The sequence below is a fragment of the Oxyura jamaicensis genome, chromosome 7 (assembly GCF_011077185.1).
Source record: "Oxyura jamaicensis isolate SHBP4307 breed ruddy duck chromosome 7, BPBGC_Ojam_1.0, whole genome shotgun sequence".
NCBI lineage: Eukaryota > Metazoa > Chordata > Aves > Anseriformes > Anatidae > Oxyura > Oxyura jamaicensis.
In genome coordinates, this window is record NC_048899.1 from 22,802,915 (window position 1) to 22,828,927 (window position 26,013).

At 38.4% G+C, this 26,013-nt stretch overlaps 1 protein-coding gene across 5 annotated transcripts in view; it reads left to right on the forward strand.

Moving 5' to 3' along the window:
* RBMS1 (RNA binding motif single stranded interacting protein 1) overlaps positions 1–17,858 on the forward strand; it is a 149,157-nt gene extending 131,299 nt beyond the window's left edge. For 2 of the 5 annotated variants that reach the window (XM_035330896.1, XM_035330900.1), the window contains exons 7-14: positions 4,440–4,555; positions 5,438–5,487; positions 5,583–5,676; positions 8,219–8,269; positions 10,392–10,502; positions 11,179–11,259; positions 12,442–12,526; positions 15,326–17,858. In XM_035330896.1, coding sequence (XP_035186787.1) covers positions 4,440–4,555; positions 5,438–5,487; positions 5,583–5,676; positions 8,219–8,269; positions 10,392–10,502; positions 11,179–11,259; positions 12,442–12,519 — 581 coding nt within the window. In that variant the 3' untranslated portion in view covers positions 12,520–12,526; positions 15,326–17,858. Of the gene's footprint in view, positions 1–4,439; positions 4,556–5,437; positions 5,488–5,582; positions 5,677–8,218; positions 8,270–10,391; positions 10,503–11,178; positions 11,260–12,441; positions 12,527–13,523 lie in introns of all 5 variants that reach the window. The other 3 variants (XM_035330897.1, XM_035330898.1, XM_035330899.1) reach the window with 3 other exon arrangements.
* Positions 17,859–26,013: the final 8,155 nt, after the last annotated feature.

The window sequence follows — 26,013 nt, forward strand, 5'->3', positions numbered from 1 at the left end:
TAGATCAAGGATTAGAACATTTTACTGCTCATAGTTCATAATTAGTTTTAAGGAGCAACACTGGGAAAGGAAAAGAAAAATGCTGCTTAAAAACACTCAAAATATAGCCCTTTGACAAATTATTAAATACTGTGTAATTTATCAAAGAAATGTAACCCTGAACACTGCATTTCAGTAAAAATTAGGATGGTGTGAGGAGCATATACTTTGTTTCTCTTTAAACATACAAAGCTACTGATATTTGAGATCTTGGGTTGCACAACTTCTTTTTTAATTCCCACAGCTTTTGGCAAATGTCTCTAGCTGTACAGGCTTGCTGCATCATTAAAGTGCTGTTAGAATTCATTAGTCTCATATGCTTTGTCACTAGAAAATATGCAATGAAAGTTTCTAAAGGATGCAGTTTAGCAGAAAACTGAAGAAAGGAATAGTATTTTAAAGCTTTTGTTGCAATTTTTTTTGTATCTAAAAGGCGAACTTAGTGAAGTGTCATTAAAATTAGCTATGTAAAGTCAAAAGTGCAAACATGAAGTCCAATAGAAGAACATCAATCTTGTTCTCGTGTTTCATCATATCACCAGTGTGTATTTGGGTAGACACTGAGCAGATGAAGACTGAATTCTAATGTACATATGTGCGCAACATGTGTGTGACAGGGCAGTATTTACTCTCTAACATTATGCTCACATCTTTCTTCTGTTAAGACATTAGTCCTAGAAGAGGGTGATTCAGGGCAGGGAGAGCTGCCCAGCACTTTCCACAGCCAGGTTTTAAAGCCCTGGGCTGCTGTTAAAGCACTGAGAAGTGCACAGTTAGAGACAGTCTCCGTGGCAGTAGCTCATCAGACATCTCCATACTACAGAGGGTGTCTGCTGGTTTTCATTAAGTGTCAGCAGAGTGGGCATTTTACACATAGCATCTCAGCTGTGGAAGCATAAATCCATTGTAAGTTGTAGCCTTTTAAATCAGCCATCTCTTCGCCATGCATGCAACTCCGAATATTTATACTGTGCCTCTGTCGTGCACATACGGGCAAATCACTGCATGATTAATGGCTCCCTTCATTGCTGGGCCTGCACACTTCCCAACAATTAAACAATAAAAATGACTCTCCCTTCCTTCCTGAACCACAAAAAAAAAGATTGTTTGACTGGTCTGTAGGGCTTGCTGGTGCTTTTAGTTTGTATATATCTAACATAGTAATGTTTGTATGTGTTTGAGGGAGAATAATTTGCGTAACTTATGACAAACAGGAGGGAAGCTAAGCTGAAGAAATAAATTTCTGAAGAGACTAAGGGCTATGATCATTGTTCTGTGGGAGGGGGATCAATAGATCATTTTCAGTTCCTATGAAGGTTTATTTCCTTTGCATGAATCTCCCTCTGATGACCATCAGTCATTGTGTTCCTGAAGCGGTGAACGTAGGTGGTGCTCAGATCACAAGTATGGAAGAGCAGCCAAAAGCTGTAGTTTGGCTTTCCACTGCAGCAGTCCTTCCCGTCAGCATTCAGATCTTGAAATGGAGTCAGGGAAGGCGAAGGCTATACAGCATTCTCACAGCAGTTGGTGGTATTAAAAAGACAGTTGGGTGCTTTTTTTTTTTTTTTAATGCAAACTGGAACTTTAATAGCATTTGGCTTCATTTATGGACACAGGAGCAAAGAAGCTGGAAGATCAGAAACACAAGGGTTCACATAACAAGATCTACATTCAATAAGATGGATAGCAAACTTCTGGCAAATCACAAATTGATCTTTTTCTTCTTTATCTTTATCTTTTTCTTTTTCTTATTTTTTCCATGGCTGCATGTGCTGGATATTACATAAGCACAGTCCAACAGATGCAGATAGTTTTTCTTCATTTTTTTCTCTCTTCTTAAATTTGTCAGGGAGTGCTTCCAATACACAAATGTTTTGTCATTTAAAATTAAGTTGTTTTAAGTCACCTAATGACAAAAAAAATAATATTTATTCTTAAAATAAGGTTTTATGAAGTTTTTATTCAAATAGTTGAATAGATTTGGTCTGACGTTCAAAATAAATGATCTTTATCTTTAGACAATGATTGGAAATATAAGCCCAAATAACCATTTCAGAAGAGTTTTGGACAGCTCACCATGGGGACTTTTAACAAAGGCATAATGTGGCTTTAAATAAAGTATTTACTACCTGTGAGTGCTATAATACAGAATCACGGGGCTAGAAACCTCTAGTATTTTCTGATGCCTTTATATGCTGTTCTCAAGCCACTTTCATTTGACTTTATCCAAAAATTTATGGTGTGTATTTTGGAAGTCGCATGTGCTTCTCACAGTACTAGATGGTTTGAAATAATTCATAAATAGCCAGAGACAAATACTGAACTTGGGGAATAGCTTTTTTCATCTAAGGTAGTTAACTATGTATATCTCAGTGTTCTCTTTCTGGCGTATTTTTTTTCCTCACCATGTAAAATCAGAGAGTCAAAATAATTTCAGACCAGAACCTGACATTCTTAGCCATACTGAGTAATATCTTCTGAGATTATCTCCATTTTTTCAGTAGAACTACATGTGGATTGAAATGCCGTGTGATCTGACCAACATCAGTTAGTCCTTCAGCATATCGATGTAGTAACGTTCTGCCCCAGATATGCTAAGGCTTCTCTTTCTAGAAAACTCCAAAACAAAACTGTTCTGGTAATGCAAAAAATCCACTTAGAAATGCAAAATTACGAAGACAGTGCTGTTCAGTTTCCCTCTCCTACTTTAGGGTTTCTGTTACTTCCTTGTTCATTTACTCTTCATAGGTCTCCAATATTTTACCAGTGTCATTAGCCTAACCTTTCCCTAGTTTATTTTATGATTGTAGGATTTTAATTACTGTTCTCTGTAAGATAATCCATTTTAAGTTAATTCAGTTGCCATGTGCTAAAGTCTGCCTCTCAGAGATAAAAGCTATCTGACTGTTGACTAACAGCGTACTGGTTGCAGTGGTACACGTCTCTGAAGGATGTCTCAGGCCCGGAGATGAGACGGGCAAACCTGTACCAGTTCTGCCTCCCAGTCCATCCACCTTTTATAGAGAAGGCTGTCAAAAGTGTATCGTGTAGGAAGTGCAATTCCCTGTAGAACCAGAGCTAGTATTTCATGTATGCCATTCAAAACCAGTGATGACTTGGCGACCAGCAGGCTGTGTTAGTTTTGTGCCAGTTGTTTCAAAGTCATGCTCCTTGCCAGGTTATCAGTCTCCTGGGATTTTTAATACTCACTGTTACTCCAACTCAGAGAAGAGCCAATATATTTTTTAAATGCAGGCAGAATGAAGGGCATGTCAGCACTGGTCAAGGTTGTACTAATAGGTTTTATAGCATGATATAAATACACTAACATTTTCCTCTGGGTTGCCTTTTTGCACACAGTATCCCCCAACCCCCATGTGTTTACTCTGCACTGGGACACTTGCATGTTGTCAGATCCAACTTCGTCTCATTCAGGTGTTTCCAAACAGAGAACGACTTAGAGGAGTGTCACGTTAAAGCTTAGACAACTCATGTCTCAGGAATTATTGGCAGAGAAGTGCTCATATCCAAGTCATAACAGAGCTTCCACCCTGTGATTAGGGAGGGTGTGGTGTGATGTGGCTGTAGCAGAGCTGTGCCTCAGCCACGGATACGCAGGAACTTCTGCACTTCAGGCCAGGCCTAGGGGAGAACACTATGCAAACTTCTCTTTTTGATTGCTTGAATTTCAGCACTGATGTTGAAGTCATGGCAAGGATTATGTTATGACCAAATTAAAAAAAAAAAAAAAATAGAAATCCCATTTCATGGAATTTTGCAAAGAACAAGACAGAATAAAAATCTTGAAGAATTTCTGGTTGCATTGTGTGCTCTTTATAGAGCGGAGATAAAAAGGGAATGGAAAGTTGTGGCATTTTTTCAGTGCAAGGTGGCAGGAGATAAAAGTACCACTCTGTCCGGCAGATAAGACTAAATGGAGGTACAGTGCCAGCTCCCAGGCCATTCTGGATGAGCAGAGCCACTTGAAGTTTTGGGATATTACTGAAACCTCCAGGGTCGGGGAAGTATTTTAAAGCCCTTTTCCCAGTTTTATTCTTCACCCTCCTTAGATGTACCTCCTTATAGGCAAAGCTCAGCATTAAAATGACAGTTGTCATTAATACTCAGAACAGATGTAGTCAGGACATACAGACCACGTTTCTTTCCAATAGGCTTTGGAGCAGTACTTTAAAATCAAAGACATAAGGTGTTCCAGGTGCTCCGTGTGTGTGTGGCAGCTATCCTTGTGCTGTGCAAAACACTAATTGGTGCTGTAGTGAGAATTTGTGCTATTTAACTGTAATACTCAAAATTTAAATTGCAAGACAAATACCTCACTTGGAACACTGAATACCTGTATGTGAACACTACTGCAAGTCTTGTTCTTTCTTTCTTCTCAGTTCCTGCAGAACCCTTACTGTGCAAGTTTGCTGATGGAGGACAGAAAAAGAGACAGAATCAGAATAAATATATACAGAATGGAAGAGCATGGCACAGAGAAGGCGAGGTGAGACTTGTAAGTCCTCCCTTCAAGCTCTAGTGTGGGTGTACAATAATGAATACTTATGGAAATGATAGGCATTGAGACTTCTTGGCTCGGCACTTTGGCATATTAAAAATGTGCAGGCAACTCTTGCCTGACAGTTTGCAACTCTATAAAATACTTAAATGTACCTTCCTTAAGGGGGGGGGGGGGGGGCAAGAAGCAAAATGTGAAACACTAAATCCTACCTCATTAAAGCGAACAATAACATTTCCTTCACCTTGGTCAGGAATATACCTGAACTGTCTTTCAGATACTATAAAGCTATCTGGAACACAACTTCATTTACTTATAGTAAATAATCCCTTTTTTAATGAAGAACTGAAATGCATATCCATTTTCTAAAATTAAAACAGTGTACTAGTGCAATGCAGCATTAAATTTTTGGTTTTGTCAAAACTTTTTAAAATCTTTAATGTTCAAGATAATACTTTCATAGACTTTCTGTGGTTACCAAACCTAGACAACTCTTATGTATGAGACAACAAAATTCAAATGTGTCTTCTGAAAAACAGTACTCTCCATTCATTTTTATAGTTAATATATTGTAGGCAACACCCTAACATAATCATCTTCATGCCCCACCTCTCAAACACATGCATGTTCTGTAAGCCAGGTATTTCATAGATTGCATTTTGTTATTGCTGGGACCTTGGAAAATTGTACTTTTAGCCAACATTACTGACTGTCTTTATAATTACTTCTGGCAATTAACCTTTCCCTAACTGTACAATAATAAACTATCTCAGTACAAATTTTCAGTTAAAAATAATACAGCTAATGAAAGACTAAGAGAAATAATTTACAATCAAAAATGATCATGTCAACTCTTTCTTTCCACTTTTTTTTTTAAAGGCTGGAATGACACTCACTTATGATCCAACCACAGCTGCTTTACAAAATGGGTATGTTAAATGTGCCAGTAGCACACCAATAAAAATGTTTGCATTATGAAAAATGCATTAAGCTGATATTTAATAAATATTTCTATATTTTCTAGATTTTATCCATCACCCTACAGTATTACAGCAAACAGAATGATCACTCAAACATCTATTACGCCATATATTGCTTCGCCGGTTTCCACATACCAGGTTTGTATTTAGAACTTAGTAGCTGAAATGATTCACTGGAGTTTATGTATCAGTTGCTACATACATCTGGTTTTCTGCATTCTCTAATAATCCTACATTTCAATGGTCTTCATGCTGTAGAGCATGAAAGTGAAGGCCTTAAAAACTAAAGGTATGTTTGTTTCAGGATGCACAGCAATTTAGTGACATATGTGTTGTCTTGCCAAACAAAGGCTCTAGCTTGTGTGGTGATGGCTAAGGTGTTTGCAGCCACTTCTGCATATCATGGTCACATTTTTTTAATATCAATAATGTACCTTTAAAATAATCATTCTTTATTTAAGCCTTTCTTGGTTTAGTTAAATCTTACTTCAAAGATATTTCTCCATGATTTTAAACTTTTCTGCAGGTTGTTTCAGCACACAAAAAGTCTAGCAATCGTGTTTCATAGGTGGGCTAAGAAAGCTACAGAAACAGGCTTAACATGAGAGAAGGAAACTTAAAAAAAAAGTTCTGAATTGATTATATGAGCATTCAGATTCAGTGCTTTTATATTAGGAGTAAAGCGTTTAATAGTCTAGAGTTGTTTTTTTAAACCAAAAGTTACTTTGTTTTGGACAATGAATATTAATCATGTATATTTTCTGTTCTGAGGGCCCAATGCAAAGTTTTCCTGAAAAGGGGTCTCTTTTCTCGTTTTTATAGGTGTTGTCTCAGGTCCCCACTACGGGGTATTGACAATTCAACATGCTGAGAAATGGCATGAAACAGTTTTTGTACTTTGATGTAAATGTTAGGAATGCTTAACTTCATGCCATTGTACACTTCAGTTTACAAACAACTTGCATTTAATCAACTAGCATGGCAGTCTCAGCCGTCTGATTGGTAATTACTACTTGAGACATGCCAATTATCACAATGCTAGCTAAATGATTACCTATTTTGGCATTTCACTGTTTAACACCTAAGTTTTCTACCTGTGGGCCATCTTGTCAGTATTCTTGGGCAGAAATACCCATGTACTCTCCCATTCTAGGTGAGAGCAATGAGGAATATTGTCTAATAGTCTGGAGATCTAATGCCTTCTTGCATGAGCAGAGTTACGTAGGAGGTGTGTGCTCTGGGATAAAGGGCAGCTGGATTCATTTTGTATGAATTTCTGAGGTGACTTAAGCAACAAAATGTTTGCTCTCAGTACTGTATTTTTCAGTATATGGAATCATTCTGCTTTGTACAGCAGTATCTTAAAAATTACAGCAATTACCCAGAAAAGTATTCCAGTGGAATTAGCAGCTGTTCTTTATTAAAATATAAATTATGAATCAATATAAGACTCTCAGATATTCAGAATCTAAGTGAAAGTTGAAAGTTGGCATGGAGACATTCTTCTTGGGGAGTACAGTGTCACTTCCCTGGGCTTATTGAGACAGGCAGGCCATAATACTGTATGTTTCCCAAAATGTTGTTACCAGTGTTTCGGTATACATGACATAGAGCTTAAATTGTTGTGGATGGAGTTACTAACGTCATGATATTTAAAGTGCCACAGTAATAGGAATTGAAAATTAAATTGAGGCATTCTGTAGCGGGGAGGAAGGAGGTTCCTGGCCAGAAGAATTTCACAATGTAAGCATTAGTCACATCACCATTACTGATCTGTTCCACTGAAACTGGCAGCATTCTGTCATCTACCCAACAGAACATATCATGAAAGCAAGATTTATTTATTTTTTCTTTGAGGCATGGTATAACCTGTTCCTAGACATATTCTTATTAAAGGTAAACAAATTTAATAAAACTTTGGCTAGTGTTTGTTTCTACAACTCCTTTGTACCTAAAGGACAGTACTAAGCCAGTTACTATCATAGAGGGAGTAGATTAGCCAAAGCTTTAGTCAGGCTGTACCAGTATTTTTTGGCATTAAGCTTTTGCCTGGGGAAAGGGAGGGTTCAAGTGTTTTCTCTTTTTTACCATTCCATTTTTGAACTCCTGGTTGTACTTCTTCTGCTTGAAAAATACTACTAATAAAAAAATACTTGGATTTGAAAGTCAGTGCCAAAAGCAGGGAAGAAATGTTTCAGTCTTGCAGAAAGCACCTCCCCTTGATTTTTTTCAAGTGGTCTGTGTCTCTGTCCTGTTCACAGGACACTGGTGAAGATGCTGGAGGAGTTTAAGGGGTTTTAAATGTCTAGCAACAGTGGTGAGTCAGTTCTGCATGTATGGTGCATATCAGAATCCTGCTTTATCCTACACAAATGGCATCTACAGGACAAGAAGAGGAGCCATCTAGCCTTTAATATTTCTTGCAGCACATTTTTTCAAAGAGCTATTGCAACCAGCTCTTTTTAACGAAGACAATCATATAACCTATTAGAGTACCTTTTACTCCTTTTAATTTACCCTGTTATGCAAAGTTAGGTATCCTACCGTGATTTAAGCATTTGCGTAATTTTTTTTTTTTTTCTTTTTTTTTTTGAGGCAAAACATGCTAACTGCAAGAGGGGGAATAAAATACTGCAATGTCTTCATTAAAAAGAATAATAAAATACCAATTTTGTTCTAGGTTCAGAGTCCTTCTTGGATGCAGCCTCAACCGTATATAATGCAGCACCCAGTAAGTTTTCATGCTTCCCCATTGTTGTGTTACTGATTGTGTAAATACTTCATGTAGTTTAAACAACAAGAAACAGGCCACTTCCCACCCAGTAACTACCAGAGTCTTGACAATTGCGTCATGATGATTAAATCATGGATGAAAACACAAGAGAGAAGGGATGATCCTAACCTGAACTGGGGCCTCATCTTAGTAGGAAAAAAAAAAAAATAGCTGCCTTCAGGGTATCAAGATGATGAGGACTATTAGATTTACCAAGTTAACATCCTGAGGAAACTATTTTTTTTTTTTTTATGAAGAACATTTTGCAGATACCAATGCTTTACATACTGTGTACCTATCAAAAGCTGCAATTGAATACTCAAGGTTTTAGAATAGCTCTAGAGTAGTTCAGACTGGATAATTTGTGACAGATAGATGTACGTGGCGACATAAATGGCACCACAGGCACTCAATTGAAAAAACCTGCATAGCCTGTTCTGGCTCCACCACTCATGAGTAATGCTATTCCCCTTATACTTTTGGTTGTGGCATCTGTACCAGACTGTCAGGTATTCTAATCTATACTCTCACATGATGTTTTGCTTCTTATCTATGTCATTTGCCAATTGAGTACTATTCTATCTGCAAACTATAAGACTTGTGGATGTGATGAGCATTACAAATAAGAACAGGCACTTTCATATATCTCCTGCAGTTAACAAACAGGTCTGTTTCCAGGTATAGAAAGGCTGTTGTCCTGACTTTAGTTAACCTCTCCATGCAGATTATGGAACGTAAATCTTTGTGGCAGAACATTTTCTTCTTGTGCTTGCAGAGAAGGTGGTACCGAACCAGAGTACCTTCTCACGCACTTCGTTGTTGTTGCATTTGTGTTTTTGAATGTTAAACACATGCACAACTGGTTTTAACTTTTGTCTGTCAACACAGATTTTTCATTAAAAAAAAAATATCTCACAAATTATGCTGTAAAAGACACAAGTTAATATGTTAAAACACTGTAAGATATATCAGTTTCAGAGGTACACAATACGAGATTTTGTAGCTGAAAATAAAGATCTAGATTCCTGCCTTAAGTTTTCGTTTTGGCCTGTGCAAAGACTGGTACTGTCTTACTCATTTGCTTTGCAGAGAAGCCTGCAGTCTACAGACAGGAAATTCTTTCAGTGTTTGATGTGCCTGTGACTCATTTCAGCTACACTGGTCACATGGTTGTTTTTCCAGCTATACTCTGTAGGGTTTTTTTATTTTTTTCTTTTTAAGGAATAGTTACAGATTTTAAATACTGGCTTTCAGTACACCACAATTATTTCTGTTAGTTTTGAACTTCCATCAATTTTAATCAACACTTCTGCAAGCACAACTCATACAAAGTGTTTGGAAAGGTGTTTTTGCAGAACATGATTGGTAAAATGAGATCTGTTGATAATCTTCCATTTCAGATAACTCTGAAAACCCTACAAGTGTGCCCTGCACATTTAGCAATCTTGAGTGTTTAAAAATTATAATTTGCTCTTTGTAGATTTAACAAAATAGTACAAGAGTGATAGAGCCATTCTGGTAGCTGGTATTTTCACAAAAGAACCAATCAGCTTTGCTGACCCCCTCTTTAAAAAATTGTGTGCTAATGAAACCTGCCTTTGAGTAGGGCAGCTCTTGTGTGTGAACATCCAATGCGTGCAGGTAGAATTCCCCTAACAGAGATGTTCCTCCAAAGCCCCCATTTCTAAAGATGAGACAGAAGTTTCTTCTTAGAGCCTGAAATTCCAAAGCTTAAGCTAAACAAATCTATACCTGGTAACAGTGCCAGATTTTAGTGTATGGTCAACATCTGGTTAAACTCAGATGTTAAACTAATTTTAGAGTGTTTTCAGTAGGTGTTTCAAGTGCACTGTGATAAGTTGCACATTCAATAGGAAGTCAATACAGTACGGTTATCAAACTGTGCAAAGTGTATGTGCATCAAAATACCCAAAACCTGTGTCCTGAGTCAGTCAGTGCCTTGGAATAAGGAGAATTTGTGGTGTAACCCCTTGAAAAGATATCTTATACTTAGACTCAAATCAAAAATGTAATTAAAATCTGAGTGTTGCCTTAATCATTTCTTTCTCTGTTTTAATAGGGTGCTGTACTGACTCCCTCCATGGACCATACCATGTCACTACAGCCTGCATCAATGATAAGCCCTCTGACACAGCAGATGAGTCATCTTTCATTAGGCAGTACTGGAACAGTATGTAGCAATTTAATACAAAATAGAACTTCTGCAAGTGGAAAATATTGCATGTAGATCAAAATATGCATGTGCATTTTACATGTTAAAAAAATCCTCTGTCATTCAATAAAAGATTAAGAACAGTCTCCGTATATGAATCAGATTCTGCATTTTTTATTCAGACTATTAACTGGTCAGAAATAACGTAAACAAACTAGATAAAGCAAATGAAAAGAACCCAGGAGGTGACTCCAGGTTTGGAATGTAAAAGAACCAACAGTTGTTTTTATTCTTCAGAAGATCAGTTGGTGAAAGTTATACATAGGGTGCAACAGAAACTGGACCAGAAAAAGAGATGCAGGCTAGCCTCTAAACTGAAGGACCCATCTTTTCTGAGTAGAGAGTATTTAGAAAAAGAAAAAAAATGATGATAGGGATTAACTGAGAGAAAAATACTTTGCTTAGTCTTTGAAGGCTAAATTTTTTTGTTTGTTTGTTTGTTTGTTTGTTTGTTTTTTAAGAGCATATCTCTCTTTTCTGAAAAAGCAGTTGATTTCAAACAGAAAAGTTTTTCTCATGCATTATTTTTGAGGGAAGCATTCAATATCTATTAAATAATGTCATGGCAGGTATTTTGAATACTCTTAAATTGACATTGGATTTCAACTTAACTTAATGGACTGTCTCTTTTTAGTACATGCCAGCCACAACAGCTATGCAAGGAGCCTACATACCCCAATATACACATGTCCAGACAGCAGCGGTTCCTGTTGAGGTCAGTATATGTTATAAAAGACCAGAAATAAGAGACATGAATATACTCTTTTTTATTATTACTATTTTTCCCAATGAAAATTACCAATCAAAGCATATTTAATGTATATTAAAACTATGAAATGTCATTATTCTCAACTAAAATGATTAGTATTATAACAAAGAATGGTTTGTACTTGTAGCAGATAGGTCTCCTGTATGACTGTAGCTCAGCCAAGCTTTGCGTTTTGTGAAATGTAACTGCCAATAGGAACAAGGCTGGGGGGGATACTGTAGTTTTGATCTCCATTTAGTTTTCCAGTGAACAACAAACACTGATTGTGAGTTTTTGGAAAGAATCCTTATTTTGCCCTAGGATTTCCGGGTACTGATCATATTTACCAAAGAAAAACCTCTGCAACTCCAGCTAAAAAGCACAACTAAATGCTAGACTGTAGTCTGCCAGCTATTTTGACTTACCTTCCACTTTTTTATGGATCAGTATTTTCTTAACAGAGGAGCTAGAGAAGGCATACTGCAGCTCTTTTATATAGAGTAAGTCTCTTCCAGAGTTTATAAGAAAAATGTTTAAATTTCACAGTGTATTTTTGAGAAACACTAAAACTTGTTTGGTCCGGTTTACTCATCTGCTAGAGTGGGTCAGAGAAAGACTTTCAGTAATTAGCTGCTTGTACGCTATCAGAGCACCTCAGCTGAATTAATTCCCTGGTCTCTGGGGGTTCATGTGCAAAGTTCCAACTAGAATTCTTTGTCTTATCTAGTGCCAATGACACCATGATACTCAAAGAGATAGTGTTTATACATGTAGTAAGTAGATCTCATTCTTCTCTCTGCCCCTCAAAACAGAGCAGAATGCTCTTTAACATTTGCAGGTAGAAAATATACCAGCAGTTATTTGCTCCCCTTATGTTTTTATTTCTATAAGGTGAAGGTTTTTAAATTAATGTCAAAGCAGATGAAGAAATAGAAGGTTTGCATGATCATTTTGCTTCTCTTATTTACGTAACTGTAAATCAATGTGAAGTTAACACCTTAAATTTGGAATTGGAATACCCCACTTGAGAAATGTTAGAAAGGTTTTAGACTTTAAGACTGTTAATTACACAAATTGCATGGAAATACAGATTTCAGATAATGCTGCCTGACTTTGTGTCTCATGTCTTTTCTCCCTCTTCCTTTGCAGGAAGCAAGTGGTCAACAGCAGGTTACAGTAGAGACGTCCAGTGACCATTCTCCATATACATATCAACAAAATAAGTAACTGTGAGGTAGGGGCTCATCCTGTCACATGAAAGATGTGAATTCAAGGATTTTTTTCCATAACGTACAGTACTCTGTATGAAAATTCTTTTTTATGTCATATAAATAACATTGATAATATTTGGGGCCGGACACTTAATTCAAATTTGGCCAGGTTGGAAGCAAGGAAGATGAGCAAAGGTTCCAGAAGTAGCTTAATGAATTATGAGTTATAGCACTTTAATAATTTCTTGATAGCATATCTGTATTATGTTCTATTTTAATTTGTTCATCTTGTATACTGCATGCTGTGTACAAGAATAACAATGAATTAGTGAAAAAACAACTATGCAGAACATACCAGGTTTACAAGCAGCTTTGCAACTGACTTACTTAGTAAGCAGGGGGGTGGTCTGCTAGAAATCCTGGCTTTCACCTATTCTCTTGAAGACTTCCCTGTTCATCCTTTATTCTGTGAAGCAACAGTTTGGTCCAGAATTTTGTCAATTAATTTTTAATCCATGTCCTACTTTGGCTCTAATTCCAGAGTTATTTATTTACCTTCCTGCTGCAGGTTTCCTGTGTTTCTGCTTGCATGGCCTTTCCCTACTAACCATTCACTAGTTTTATCCTAATTACGTCCATATAGCATTTTGCTTTCTGTAGATTGCCATTCTGAAAATACTGTTTGCAGTAACCATCCCCATCTCCATCCTCCATGTTTTAGAATTCTGAAATTTAGTTCTTTCCTAACTCATCTTTTTCTGGGTGCTTTGTAAATCAGGCAACTGGACTACATAATATTTTATCAAATCTTGTAAGACCTCATACTGAAAAATTCCATTCAGCTTTGATAATATACTAGAGGTGGTCTTAGAAGTGTTTGTTTAAAGCCCTCATGGCATTTCTAAGGTACTCAAAAACTATAAGCAGTTATGTGCGAGGGTTTTCTAATTGTGTGATATGCTCTTTAAAATGTATTGATCTAACAGTACACACATTTTGCCATCACCTTTGATTTTGCAGGTCAGCTGTATTATTTGACAACACTGTTCTCATCCCCATTATTGGCATAACAACTTATATGTTCAAGTATGTAAAGATAGAAATGAACCAATTGGGAAACTTCGCACATTCAACAGATGGCACAGTCTGCATAGCACAACATATGACCTGTGTTTATTATTTTAGTCTGGCCAAATGCCTGCATCTAGAGAAAGCCCACATCCTTGATTTTCTTCCAGGGCAGGGAGAAAGCAAAGCCACAGACTCTTCTCGTTCTCCATCTCCTAGCGTTAAAACCATGGCTCCTGCATGTTTCTCATGCCAAGGCTATTGGCTGGTGTTAACCACTTTTCAAGGAATTATTTGTTTTGCCTTAAGTCTTCCCTGTGGGCATGTAAAACCTTCTTACAAACAGAGATCTGTGGTAGACGGGGAAGCAGAATCCTGCACAGCATCTCCGCACCCTGCCTCTCCATCAGCGTGTCGGTCTCTTTCCCATAGACTGGGTCCATAGGAGGAGCAGCACGTAGTTTCCTGAAAGGATGAGATGTGCTGCCATCTGAGACGCGTTCTGTAACGACGACTCTGTAGCTTACTGAGCTCTGTGAGCAGCTCTGGGCTTTTTCTGTAAGCCAGTCCTCCGTGTATTTTCTCCTTCAGAAGTCCTGCTACCTGTGTTTATCTGCACAGGGAAATCTGTGCGTGCAGTGACTGTGGCAGTGGGAGCGGGCATGTGGGGAAGGTTAATATGGTTCAACTGATTTCAGCCTCGGAGTATGGCATTTGGTATTTCTGTCCCTAAAGCATGCCGGTACTTGTCACTTTTCAGGCAGGTGAAGGGGAGGGAATTGACGGTTATTTCTTGCCCTAAATACAGGGAACACTGCGGTCTCTTAATTGTGGTTTTGTCACTGCTGACAAATTGAAACTTGGTTCTAAATGCGTGCGCAGCACTTTTGGAAATGCCCTGTTGAAAGTCAGCATACGTATTGCCATAAATAAGTGGTAAATGACAACTAGCACATTCACACAGGCTGATACGGTCTATCAGAAATACCCAGTGTCTTTCCCTTACCAAATACATTTAGTAGCTGTATAGCTTCTTTTCAAAAAAGCTGCTACTATATCAAAATAGTCAAAGGGACTTGAAAAAAGTGTGTTATAATATGCACCTACAAATATACAAACCTTAAATTAACAGACTTTGTCTTGCCTTGAAAAATTCAAAAGTTGTCTTAACTTTTCATTAGCTGAGCATTTTTTAAAACCCATCTGGCAATATAAGCCAATATAGTAAATGGAGAAGTCTCCCTTAAAGTTTAATGAACCCTGAATTACTGTTAAATATTAACTGTCTACCAGGCATGGTAGCTGTCTTTGCATTAGCTGCGGTACCTTTTGCTTAGCTTCCCTACGGCTGCGCCAGAAGGAAATTGTGTTCCTTTTCCAGAGATCAAAAGCCTTGGGGATGCAGCAGCAGTATGCTCACACACTCAGCTACTTTTGGTCAGTTAAAAAGGAAACAACCCTAACAAAGCAAGAAAGGAGATAGCTTTGAATGCAGCCTTCCAGTTCCTCGGTGGGCATTCTGCATGCTTATCTTTATTAGAGATAAAGGGGGAAAATACGCTGGAAGGCTGTATCCTGGCAAGTGACAAGCACCTGTAGAGCCGCCTGTGTTTGCTTCTCAGATCTGGGCTCAGATTCACCTAGTCTGCTCACAGCTGTCTGAAATAAGAAATAATTTAGCTTGTAGACAGCTACAGTAGAAAAATGAATGCAATTCGCAACTCTGCTCTAGCTCTGACCTTTCTGTGTTGCAGATGTCCAGTGTTGACCTGGCCTGGAGAAGGGTGCAAAGGCTGAAACAATCATGGATTTTACTGATCAATTGTGCTTTAGGAATTATTGACAGTTTTGCACAGGTTCTTGAAAATGTTATTTATAATGAAATCAACTAAAACTATTTTTGCTATAAGTTCTATAAGGTGCATAAGAAAAACCTTAAATTCATCTAGTAGCTGTTCCCATGAACAGGTTTATTTTAGTAAAAAAAAAATTTTTATCAAGTGTTATGACGCAAAAAAGAAAAAAAAAATCAAATTTCTGGGTATGCACAGATGACCACAAAGACTTATTCACGTGCATGACAGAATTTGTGTTTTGGTTTATTTTTATTTTGTTTCTTTTTTTTCTTTTCTGTTTTTCTTTTTCTTTTTTTTTTTTAATTGTATGAAATGGGTTTTCTGAAGTTTCAAATAGTAAAACATCTAAGATGATGTTCTGTGCTTGCAGTGTGTGAGTGTTGCTTTAGTGCTGTGTTGCAGTTATAGTGTCTGGTCTTTTAGCTTTCTGTTTTTCTTTTAATGTAGTGTGAAGTGTCTTATCCTTTTCTATAAATTCCAATTTGCCTTAAATCTTTCGATGCTGTAGCTGTTTCAGTAAGTAGTCCAAACTAATGGTGTAGAATGCTTTGACCAAATGAGCTGGTCTATTATGCCTTGTAAAACAGCAGCATAGGGCTTTTAAAGGTAGTCAATAAAAATTGCTGAAAATTTGGCTTTTTTAATGTGTAGTAAGTGTTTTTAATGATTTTTCACATAATATGTAAGGTAGTGAAATGCAAGAGGGGGAAAAATGTTTTGTGTGAAACACATTTTCTGACTGGGGAAATTTTAATAGGATAAATTGTTTGTAAGGCCATATGCCAATAGTTCCCTCTGGTAGTTTGAATGACTTAGGAACTCTGCTGTATGATGCAATGTAAAATCTTTTTTTGCCTTTTTTCAAAAACTAACTTGATGTTCTAGTTTTAGCGTAGGTAGAGTAGGGAGTTTGGGGTGGGGATCTCACCGAATGTTTTTGTCCTTCCTTTATACTAATGATAGTGCTTTAGGATGAGGATCATGCTGAGACTTAGCAAACAGAAAAGTTGCTGTTAAAGCAAAATGGCAAAAGCTAAAGGACTCGTTTTCAAACATAAGCTGAGATGTGAGTAAAGGATAATTGATTGGGTACTAGCTCTCTATAGTAGGTAAATAAAAATAAAAAGACTTGGCACTTTTAAAAGGTAACTTTACCAAAGAACAAAGAGCCAGTAACCAATAATTCTGATTTGTCTCAGCATTACGTCTTCTGTACTCTTTATTTTTGCCGGACCAGTTTGCGGTTAGGAGAATGTGCCTTTTTTGTACATTTGCATTTAGGTTTTATAATTTTAATTGATGTATGGACACAAAAGCATGAAGGAAGACTTGGATCCAAGCAGTGCCACACTTTACATCATCACTACAAGTGTTAAGTGTAAAGAAAACCAATTTTGAAACTATGAAATTCCTGATTCATAAATACACAGTTATTTGTACTTCACATATTAGATAATTCACTGCTACTAAAGCTCTTTATTACGATTGCATATGTTTTAAATCAAATGATAAATTAAGTTGTCTTCCAAAACTGTGTACTTCTCTGGTCAGCTGTATATGATCAGTTATCTACCTCAAAGTTTATTTCCTTTTGTATTGGGACAGGTTGCTGGCCCTCCCTGTTTCCACAGACCAAATCATCCTAGCTCGGGAGCTAGGGCTAAGCAGTTGTTTCTTTCAAGTATTTTTTAGTTTTTAAATTTTGTGTGAGTATTGGAGTATAGATGTCGGTGACATTTCATAGTTTCAAAAGTAAATTGCTGCTCTGAGAAGTGTAGATTCTAGTGAAATACATAGTCATAAGAGATGTTTTTGTTTTTTCTTTTTTTAAAAAGTTGTGGTATTATTGGTTCTATGCTCCCTGGAATATTACTGCTTTGTCAAAGTCCAGACTTTCTGCAGCACCTTTCCTGTATCTGGTGAATTTCCAAGCCTAGATCTCTCACTACTTGATACTTTTGCGTTAATTAAAACTGCAGTATGATAGCTGTGTTAGAGGGAGGGAAGAGCTGCTGCCAGAAATGTCTGAACTAAGTGCCATACTCATTGTCTGGGTAAGATTTGGGAAATTTAACCTCTGTACATAAAGAAATAATCAGTTACTTAAACATCACATAGTAGACAGCCATTAAATTATAAAAAATTAATTTATGAAGAAAGACCTTTTGTACAGATTGAAAAAAAAAAAGATTTTCATAGAGATATCTATATGATCAAGAGAGTTAATTTTTTATTTTTGTTTTACTAGTGCCACAAACTTGCCAGTGGTAACTTATTTGTCCGGTTCAAGATAACTCTGTAGTTTTGTTTCCTAGGACTTGTTGTTAAACGCCAAAAGACATTTTTGAACTGTAAATTTGATTAGATTGTTAGCTTTTTTCTGTTTTATTTCTTTGAAAACTTTTGAATAAAAAAGATCCAAAAAAAAAAAGAAAATGCATTGTCTTTCCTTCAGCTGTTCCTTTACTGGGGGAAAACCCAAACAGGTTATGGTAAAGATTTCACCTTCACTTTGAAGTGCTCAGCCTTGCTTTGTGCTTGACAGTCTGGGTTTTTCCCTCCCCTATCATTCTTTACAATCAGATTTTAACTCTTTCAAACCACATTACAAGTCACTCACTCTTTCAGACAAAACAGGAAAGACAAAAAATAAATGATCGAATACATCTGATTTGAATGCAAGAACGGTGTTGTTCGTTTCCTCAGCCTGAACTGGGAGGGCTGCATGCAGCACTTGTGAATGCAAGCCGGTGTTGTGGGAGTACGGGTGGAGGTGGGGATCTCTGGTAGCTCCTAGCATTGAATTGCAGCCTACGAGTGCTCCAGTTGTCCCGACTGTAGTGGAGTTGGCTGGAATACGCCATTCTGGAGAGCAGAAGTAATACGTCAGTGGAATTCAAAATCATCCTGAATGTCTGTCTTCCAGCTGCAATCTTTAAGCACCTTTTTTCTCTAAAGGTAATCTGATTTTATCATCCTTTTGGCAAGATCACCACTGCTGATGCTGTGTATCAGACAGAGGATTGCCCTGCTCAAAGTCAGGCTTGGAAATGAAATAGACTAAAATATCAAAGAGCATGTCTCTTCAGCTAAATAAATGATCTACTACTCACACGGTCCACAATGTCATTTTGTGTCTGACTCTCTCTTGGGCACCCATGGGTGCTCTGGACGGCAGAGAACAGGGGCTTGAAGGCCCAATGCCAACAGCACTGAGCAGGCAGCGGGGAGGCTTGCTGACGCCAGGCTACTGCCCCAGAGAACACATTTTACATTATAGCCATATTTTGGACATATTCCAAGTGTTCCACCCGCCCTGCAATAGGGTAGGCAGCCTGTTGGATGTGTTGGCCAGGGTCACCCTACAGGCTATGTGCAGCCCAGGCTCCCAGTTACATGATGCTGGTGTGAGATACTGAGACTAAATGTGTTTTCAGTGGAACAAGTGAAATAGACTCACCTAGTGGTGAGGAAACTCATGATTTACATTAGCTTAAGGCAATAAAGGTGTCCTCGATGATGGCTTTTATTAGTGAGGAGAAAAAAATCTCACAATGTCTGCTACTAAACACTCCTGTAACTGAAAAAATAAAATAAAATGCCAGTTTAGCATTTTGTAATAATACTTCCTGGCCCAGTGTGTTGTCTGGGTAACATGCCATAGATGAGAAGATGAATACAGCAAACTTTCAAAGGGTTTTGTTACATTATTCCTTTCACCATCATACTGAGTTTATTTCAAATTACAAGTAGACTTTCTGAATGGATACTACCTCAGAAAAGCTCTTTGGAACAAACTCAGAATAGTGCGTGTTGGAAGGGCTTTTTCTATTTGCTTTTCTAATTAGCACTATGATAAACTTCGTTCTCTCACTGTAACTCCAACTATATTTGATAAGAATGAGCGCTTTCAGATTAGTGTCTTTTGCCTGGTATTATAAGGTTGTGTATACCATTTCTATCAGGCAATCTGCAATAATGCAATATTTTTATGTAATATACTTTATTATAGATAATAAAATTATTATCAACTGTCTTGTTCAAACATTGATTCCACTCTGATGCATATAATTTGTTTTTGAACCCTCCTTGCAATCATGCTGCTAATAAAGTCTTTTCCCTGTTAGCAAATACTGATAAGTATCATACTCATGGAGGATGATTCTTATCCCGATACAAGTATTTTCTGCAAGACCATGGACAGGCCCTATTGTCTGTTGGTGGTTAGTGATTAGGAAACTAGTCTTTCTGTATGGGATGAACAGAATCTTTTCTCTTTCTCTATTTTCTAAATTAACCAAACTGGGCAGGTGCAAGTTAACAAAGTGCTGTTGGTCAGCTCAGCTCTGCTAATGGCTGTTTGCATGTGTGGGGCTAGAATAATTGTGATGAAAGTCAGAGTAAAGCACTTGCCTGGTACTCCGTCAGTGTTTTGTTGTTGTTGATTAGTTTTTGTTGTTTGTTTGTTTTTACTGCTCTCTGCTTCTAGGTTTAATTTATGTTATGGTACCTCCACCACACAAGACAATCTGGATGATAGGCCAGAACTGTGCCACCTCACTTTCCTCAGCAACAGCTAACACCATATGAGAAATCCATTTAAGTGCCATAATATTTATGTGAGTTCAGTACTCCTATTCCTGCCATGCACACTGCACTGCTCTTGCTCCTTTTGCTTTGATCAACCACTACAAAATTATTTGCAAACTTGCACATGCGTTGGAATAAGATCCTCAACCCTACCCTGTCCAGCAACGTCTTTTTCTGAAGGCCAACGTGTTAGTTGATGGCGTTTAAGACATACATGCTGTTACCTTCCAGACATTTGCAACACTGACGTACTCTTTCAACTGTGAAAGATCATCTGTATCATTTCCTAGCCAACAAATTCTGGCATTGATTAACCCAAACAAATCTGAGGCTTTTGGCTTTCGCACTTGGACCATTAATTCTCTCCAGAATAGGGGTTAGAATACACAAAAACTATTCTGTTTGGCAACTTCTTCCCCGGCTCCTAAGAAAAGCCATACTGATGTCAGAACACTGAAGATTTACAATGCAGTGACCAGAGGGAGTGTGTAAAAGCCTGCCTGTGGAGTGAGTAAGTCTTTCATTTTCAGGACAACTCTAACTGCATCTACCATCTGAGAAATCATATCACAGGAAAACACTACTGCATTTTTTCCCCTGCCACAGAAGAAAGGACAGCTTGTCAACAGGCAAGCTTTAACTGCTTCAGTTATCCGCCTTGCTGTTTTCAACAGTATCCCTTCACTCAATGCTTACATCAGTGTTCTCAATTCTGCTGTATTTCGTCAGTCTCCCTTCAGCTGAATAATATGTTCTCTTTCAGCAGCTTCGCTGGGATAGAAAGAGATTTTGCCAGCTTCATGAATGAAGGTGTGTGGCACGCTAAAGACTTCCCGCATGCACGCTATAGGTGTTCAGATCAGCTTGCTCAGGCAGCTTTATAAGTACCTTTATTGATTTAGAGACCACCATGCTAATGTTACCAAGAGGAAACAAAAACTGGAAAATGATTTCTGCGTGTACACTCTACTGACCCTTAAGAAGGAATTCACAGTAGGAATTTCCCCCAGTATTCTCACCACCTGAAATTCAAGGTGAAATTCAACACCTGAAATACACAGGGATGATGCTTTCAAACAGTATATGTAAAGCACATACGTAAGGGTAAAAGCAAGGGTTTAAAGAAAGCCAGAAGAAAATTTACAAGTAAATAAGATGTTTTGGTAAATAAGCAACAGTGGAAAATAACTTCCTTTGTGTGCTGCAGTCCTTCCCCAGTGGGAAATATTTTTACACTGACAAGAAAATGCTCTGCTTTTTTTTTCTTTCTTTCTAGTGAATGTGAAAATTCTGAAAATGTATTTATAGCGATTTGTTACAACCTCTCATTTGTATCAGGCTGTTCAGTCTAGAGAGTAGCTGTATGCAGCACAGAGGTACCTAGGAGCATGAAGTGGTTACCGAGTACCATGCAGAAAGGAAAGGGAGGACTTCCCAAGCCACCAGACCTGGTTACCCAGCAAGGCCCTGCACGGCAGTGGGAAGGGTCAGTCCCACAGCAGACCTTCACCACATTTCCACCTTCTCTTGAGCTGTGTCAGTGCCCCTGGCACTGGTGACTCACCCCAGCAAACCCCTCTGATGCTGCCTGAGCTGCCTCAGTTCTCTCGAGGTGGTATTTATACATTTCCACGGTGCTGCTTTCCCTCTTGAATTCCCGAGCTACCAGCAACCCATCTCAACTTTTCTACCCGTCTGCAGTTTTACCTTTCGTAACTCTCCCCGGGCTTTCTCACGGCGCTGCCCTAGCAGCCTGCCAAGGCCCGGCAGCTGGGCTGTGTCAGGCTGGGATGTGGGGTGCACAGGCAGCCAACCCCGGGGAGAGGGGGCCTGGCGGCAGGGGCTGTGGGGTGACATGCTCCAGGCCTCCCTGGTGTCAAGAAAATCTTGTTCAAGTGCAACCAGGGGAGTGAGTATTCAAAGAGCTCCAGGTATCACTGCTTTTTACCAGTATAGAACAAAAACTGGATTTTAAACAGCTTCAAGAGGGGCTGGTGTAGCTTGCAAGAAATAAAAAATGTTCCAGAAGTTACAAACTGCGTGTATCTTAGGTTCATGACCTCCTTCAGCCGTGCTCTGCTCACTTGCTGTAGTTCCAGCTGTCAGTAGGAAGATGCTGCTTATGTGAGTGGAATGGAGGCAGCTCCACACCAAGTTATGGACTTCACGCCAGAAGAAGCACATTGCTGCTCATGCAGTTGCTGTTCAGTGAGCTCCTGAACCACAGCAATTATTGAGCAAAAAGAGTAGTAGGGAAGTAAGCTTTCATACAAAAATGGGAAGATAAATCTTAAGAGCCAAGCCCAAGTTTCAACTTTTTAAATATAATTGTTTCTTAATAAAATGTATTTAAGAGTATGGTCTAGCTTCATCTTCACTGTGACATCTCTAAAAACTGCAGATTTACCCACCATTTGAGGGCAAATTTTTGGTACTGGAGTGTTGAATATCCAGAGCTCATATATATATGTACTTATATATACGAAAGAAAAAAAAAAAAAAAAGTTCCAGGAATTCCTCCCCTGAAAATATTCTGCAGATGAAGCTAGCCAGTCATCTCTGGGAAAACAATTCAGGACACAACATACCATTGCGTGTATTACAGTAAGCGTATGCACAGCTCATCTGTTCCAGATGGGGACATGTGATCAGCCCTGCAATGCGCAGTCCTGCCCCGCTTCAGGGCTGCAGTTAATTTGCTCAGCAACATTGTGCTCATCAACAACCCCAACCTTGGGGAGCCGTCCTTTTTCAGTGGGATTTGCACAAGTGAACGGGAGGTGCAGAGCCCTGGGCTTGGGGGGAGCACTCTGTGCTGGTCTTAATCTCATTGTCCGCATAGCCTCCTCCTCTGACTGCTGGTGCAGTCGGGGAACAGACTGAAACAGATGGAACAGACTTCCTTGCTCTGCCCCCCACCAGGCTCCCTGCACATGGCCCTGGGGCTGCAGGGGAACCTGCTGGGAAACAGCCTGAAGGAATCCCTGGGGTTCCTTCCCTCACCTGGGCACACACACTTCTCCCATCTATCCCAGTGCTGTTCCTACCCGAGATTAAATACCTTATCTCGCAGCCACCAGAGGGCATCTTCGTTATAAGCTGAAATAATCAAAAAGGTGAACTCCCATTTGTAGGCTGTAATTAGGGTGCATTTATAGTTACATATTATTAAAAACACCACGTTGTCGCACCTTTGCACGATAAAATGCAAGTGCTCCAATTTCCAATAATGTATTATTATTCATCACTAAGCCATCAGGAGGATTGTGTCCTACTATCAGAGAAAAAAAAAAAAAAAAAAAAACAAAACCTAATTTTCTTTTGGGCAATGAAATGCATAAGGGTGCTTGTTACCGTCCAGTGGGGAAACAAACAAACAAGCAAACAAATAAATAAATAAATAAATAAATCAGGAATCTAATCAAAACCAAACATCACCAAAAACACAAGTGCTCCAGGCAGGGTCGGGGAAAATCAACAAGTAGAGTGGATGTGACAGAGGAATACAACAGGAACAAAACAGCAAAGGAATTTTGGAGAAGTCAAGTACACTGCAAAGATTCAGCTCAGAAGAGACCTAGAAACCTTTTTCCCCATTAACTCAAAGCCAGTCTATTTGCATATACTCTTGGGAGCACCCCTATATTATTGTTTTATTTTCATAAGAGCCAAGACAATTAAAATTATATTAATTCATAGCAAGGCATAAAAGAGACAAACACCTTTTTCAGGAATGAAATAAAGCTCTGAAAATAAATTGGCACCTTGAGGGCTAAATGAATCTTCTATATCAAAAATAAAAGTGTGCAAAATATTTGGGTTGATACAGAAAAGTCTGCTTGTTTTTGCAAAGTTCATTCAAGAAGACCTTTCAGTGGTCATCAAAGATGAATTCTGTATCTATCCAGATTGCTAATGGAAATGGAGAAGGAGGGAGGAGGGCAACAGCAATGATAGTTATTTTTGCTGCCTTGTCTCTGACTGCAGTACAGCTTGAATCTAATGAATAAATTAACCATAATCCCCACAGGATGTTAGTGCTTCAAGTCTCAGATGCCTTTTGTAGCATCCCTTTTGATCAAGAGAAATCAGCTTGCGTACACATTTCAGATGGTTCACCTCTAATGCTGCTGGGTACTCAGCCTTATACTGTATCATTAATGACCAAGGCAAGGCCAGCAATTTTGACCTACACAATCTTTTTCTTAGATGTGGACTACAAGAAGTATTTGTTAATCTCTGCCAGGGATTTTGTCACTCTTCAAAGTAATTAGATGAATCACTTCTGGACAGGCCAATTGCTGTATCAGACAAAATAAAAGACCCAAAGAGCAACCAGAACAAATAGGACAGTTCATAGACATCAGTGAATAACAAGTACAAAATATTGTAAGTCTGGAAACATAAAGTACTTTTCTGTTTTGCATACGCCCTAGCCTTAGGCTAAACAGTGAACAGACACAGATCTGTATTTCTGGGCAAGGATCTGATCCAGGCGTGTGTTTGTAATTTTTGAAGATTGCTTTTCATATTGAACCAGGACTGGGGAGAAAAAGAAGTCCAATAATTTTATTTTATTTTATTTTGCAAACTTCAGACCGGAAAGCTTTTTTTTTTCTTTTTTTTTTCCCTCTGCATTTCTTTCTTTGCAGTCTCGAGCACTTGCGATTATCTTCTTTTGGCAGCCACCTCAATGTCAGCATGACTATGTTTGTCACAGGTTTTATATGCTGCTGCAAGCAGGACTCAAATTAGGATTGGTGTGACCAAAGGACAATAGCTCTGCCAACGAGACAGACTTTTTTTGATCTAACTAGCAGATGCTCTGCTAGCGTCTCTCACTTTTTGCCTCTCTTTTGCCTAGAGGACTGAAACCAGCCTGTCAGTGTGATCATATTCACGGGAACTACAACTGCTTGTACAAGATCTGAATCTAGCCTAATACCTGCTTTAATAGCTGCTTCCAACAGTTACTTGTGGAGACTCAGATGGTAAATTCCATTCAATATGTTATAGTTTTTAAAAGCAGAGATTTTTCCAGAAATAGTTACTCTTTTTATAGATGCTATTTTGCACCCTAGTGGATTATTTTAGATGGTAACAAGTTGCTCCTACGTGTCCCTGGTCATCACTCACTTGCAAGAATAATATTGCTGGGGGAGGAGGCTAGAAGGAGACCCTCCTGTGATTCAGCCCTTGGGTTCCCCTTTTTCCTCCCTTGTTACCTGACAGTAGTTTTGGAAGAAAAAGATGAAACTACTAGACATATTAAAGACCTGGCATAAAATATCGGACCAGTTTTTCAGGTGTCACCAAGGGGTAGCAAGTCTAAAGGTGTCTCTCCATTCCACATTTAAGGAGATCTTAACTAGCTTCAGCTTTTCAAGCAAGTCTGAAGTCTACTGGCTGCCAGTCATACTGACAAGGTGATGACTAACAGGGACAATTAGCTCCCTCTCCTAACATGCTGTCTGTCATGGGTATTTGAAAGGGAATAAGAACATTTTTTCCCCAAGGAAACAGGTTGACAAATGGGTTTGGGTCTGTTAAGGCTTTAACGTAGCTTCATATTAACAAAATGTCAAAAAAGTTGTTCCAATGAGGAACGGGATCAAGCAATATTGTCTGCTTTGTAAAATCCTATTTAATTCATGTTTACATATTTAAAAAACCACCGTATAGCCTGTAATTTCACAGGAGTGAGCTGCTGAATTTCCATTAATGCCAGAGGGAGAAAGATCCTGTTTTGTATTGTCCACCTGATAAAGTAACAACTTCATTAATTTTAAGTATTAACTACTTAAGCTGTGATTTAAAAGTAGCAGCTGTCAGTAATTTAGCTCATTTCCATCTCTTTCAGAATCTTATTTCCAGTTCGTAGAAAAAATTGAGACCCATCTGACTGGTAATTATTCATTATCATCATTATCCAGCTGCTATTTATTAAAGCTAATGCTTACAGAAGCATTCTGCACCCATGACGTGTCCAGAGTAAA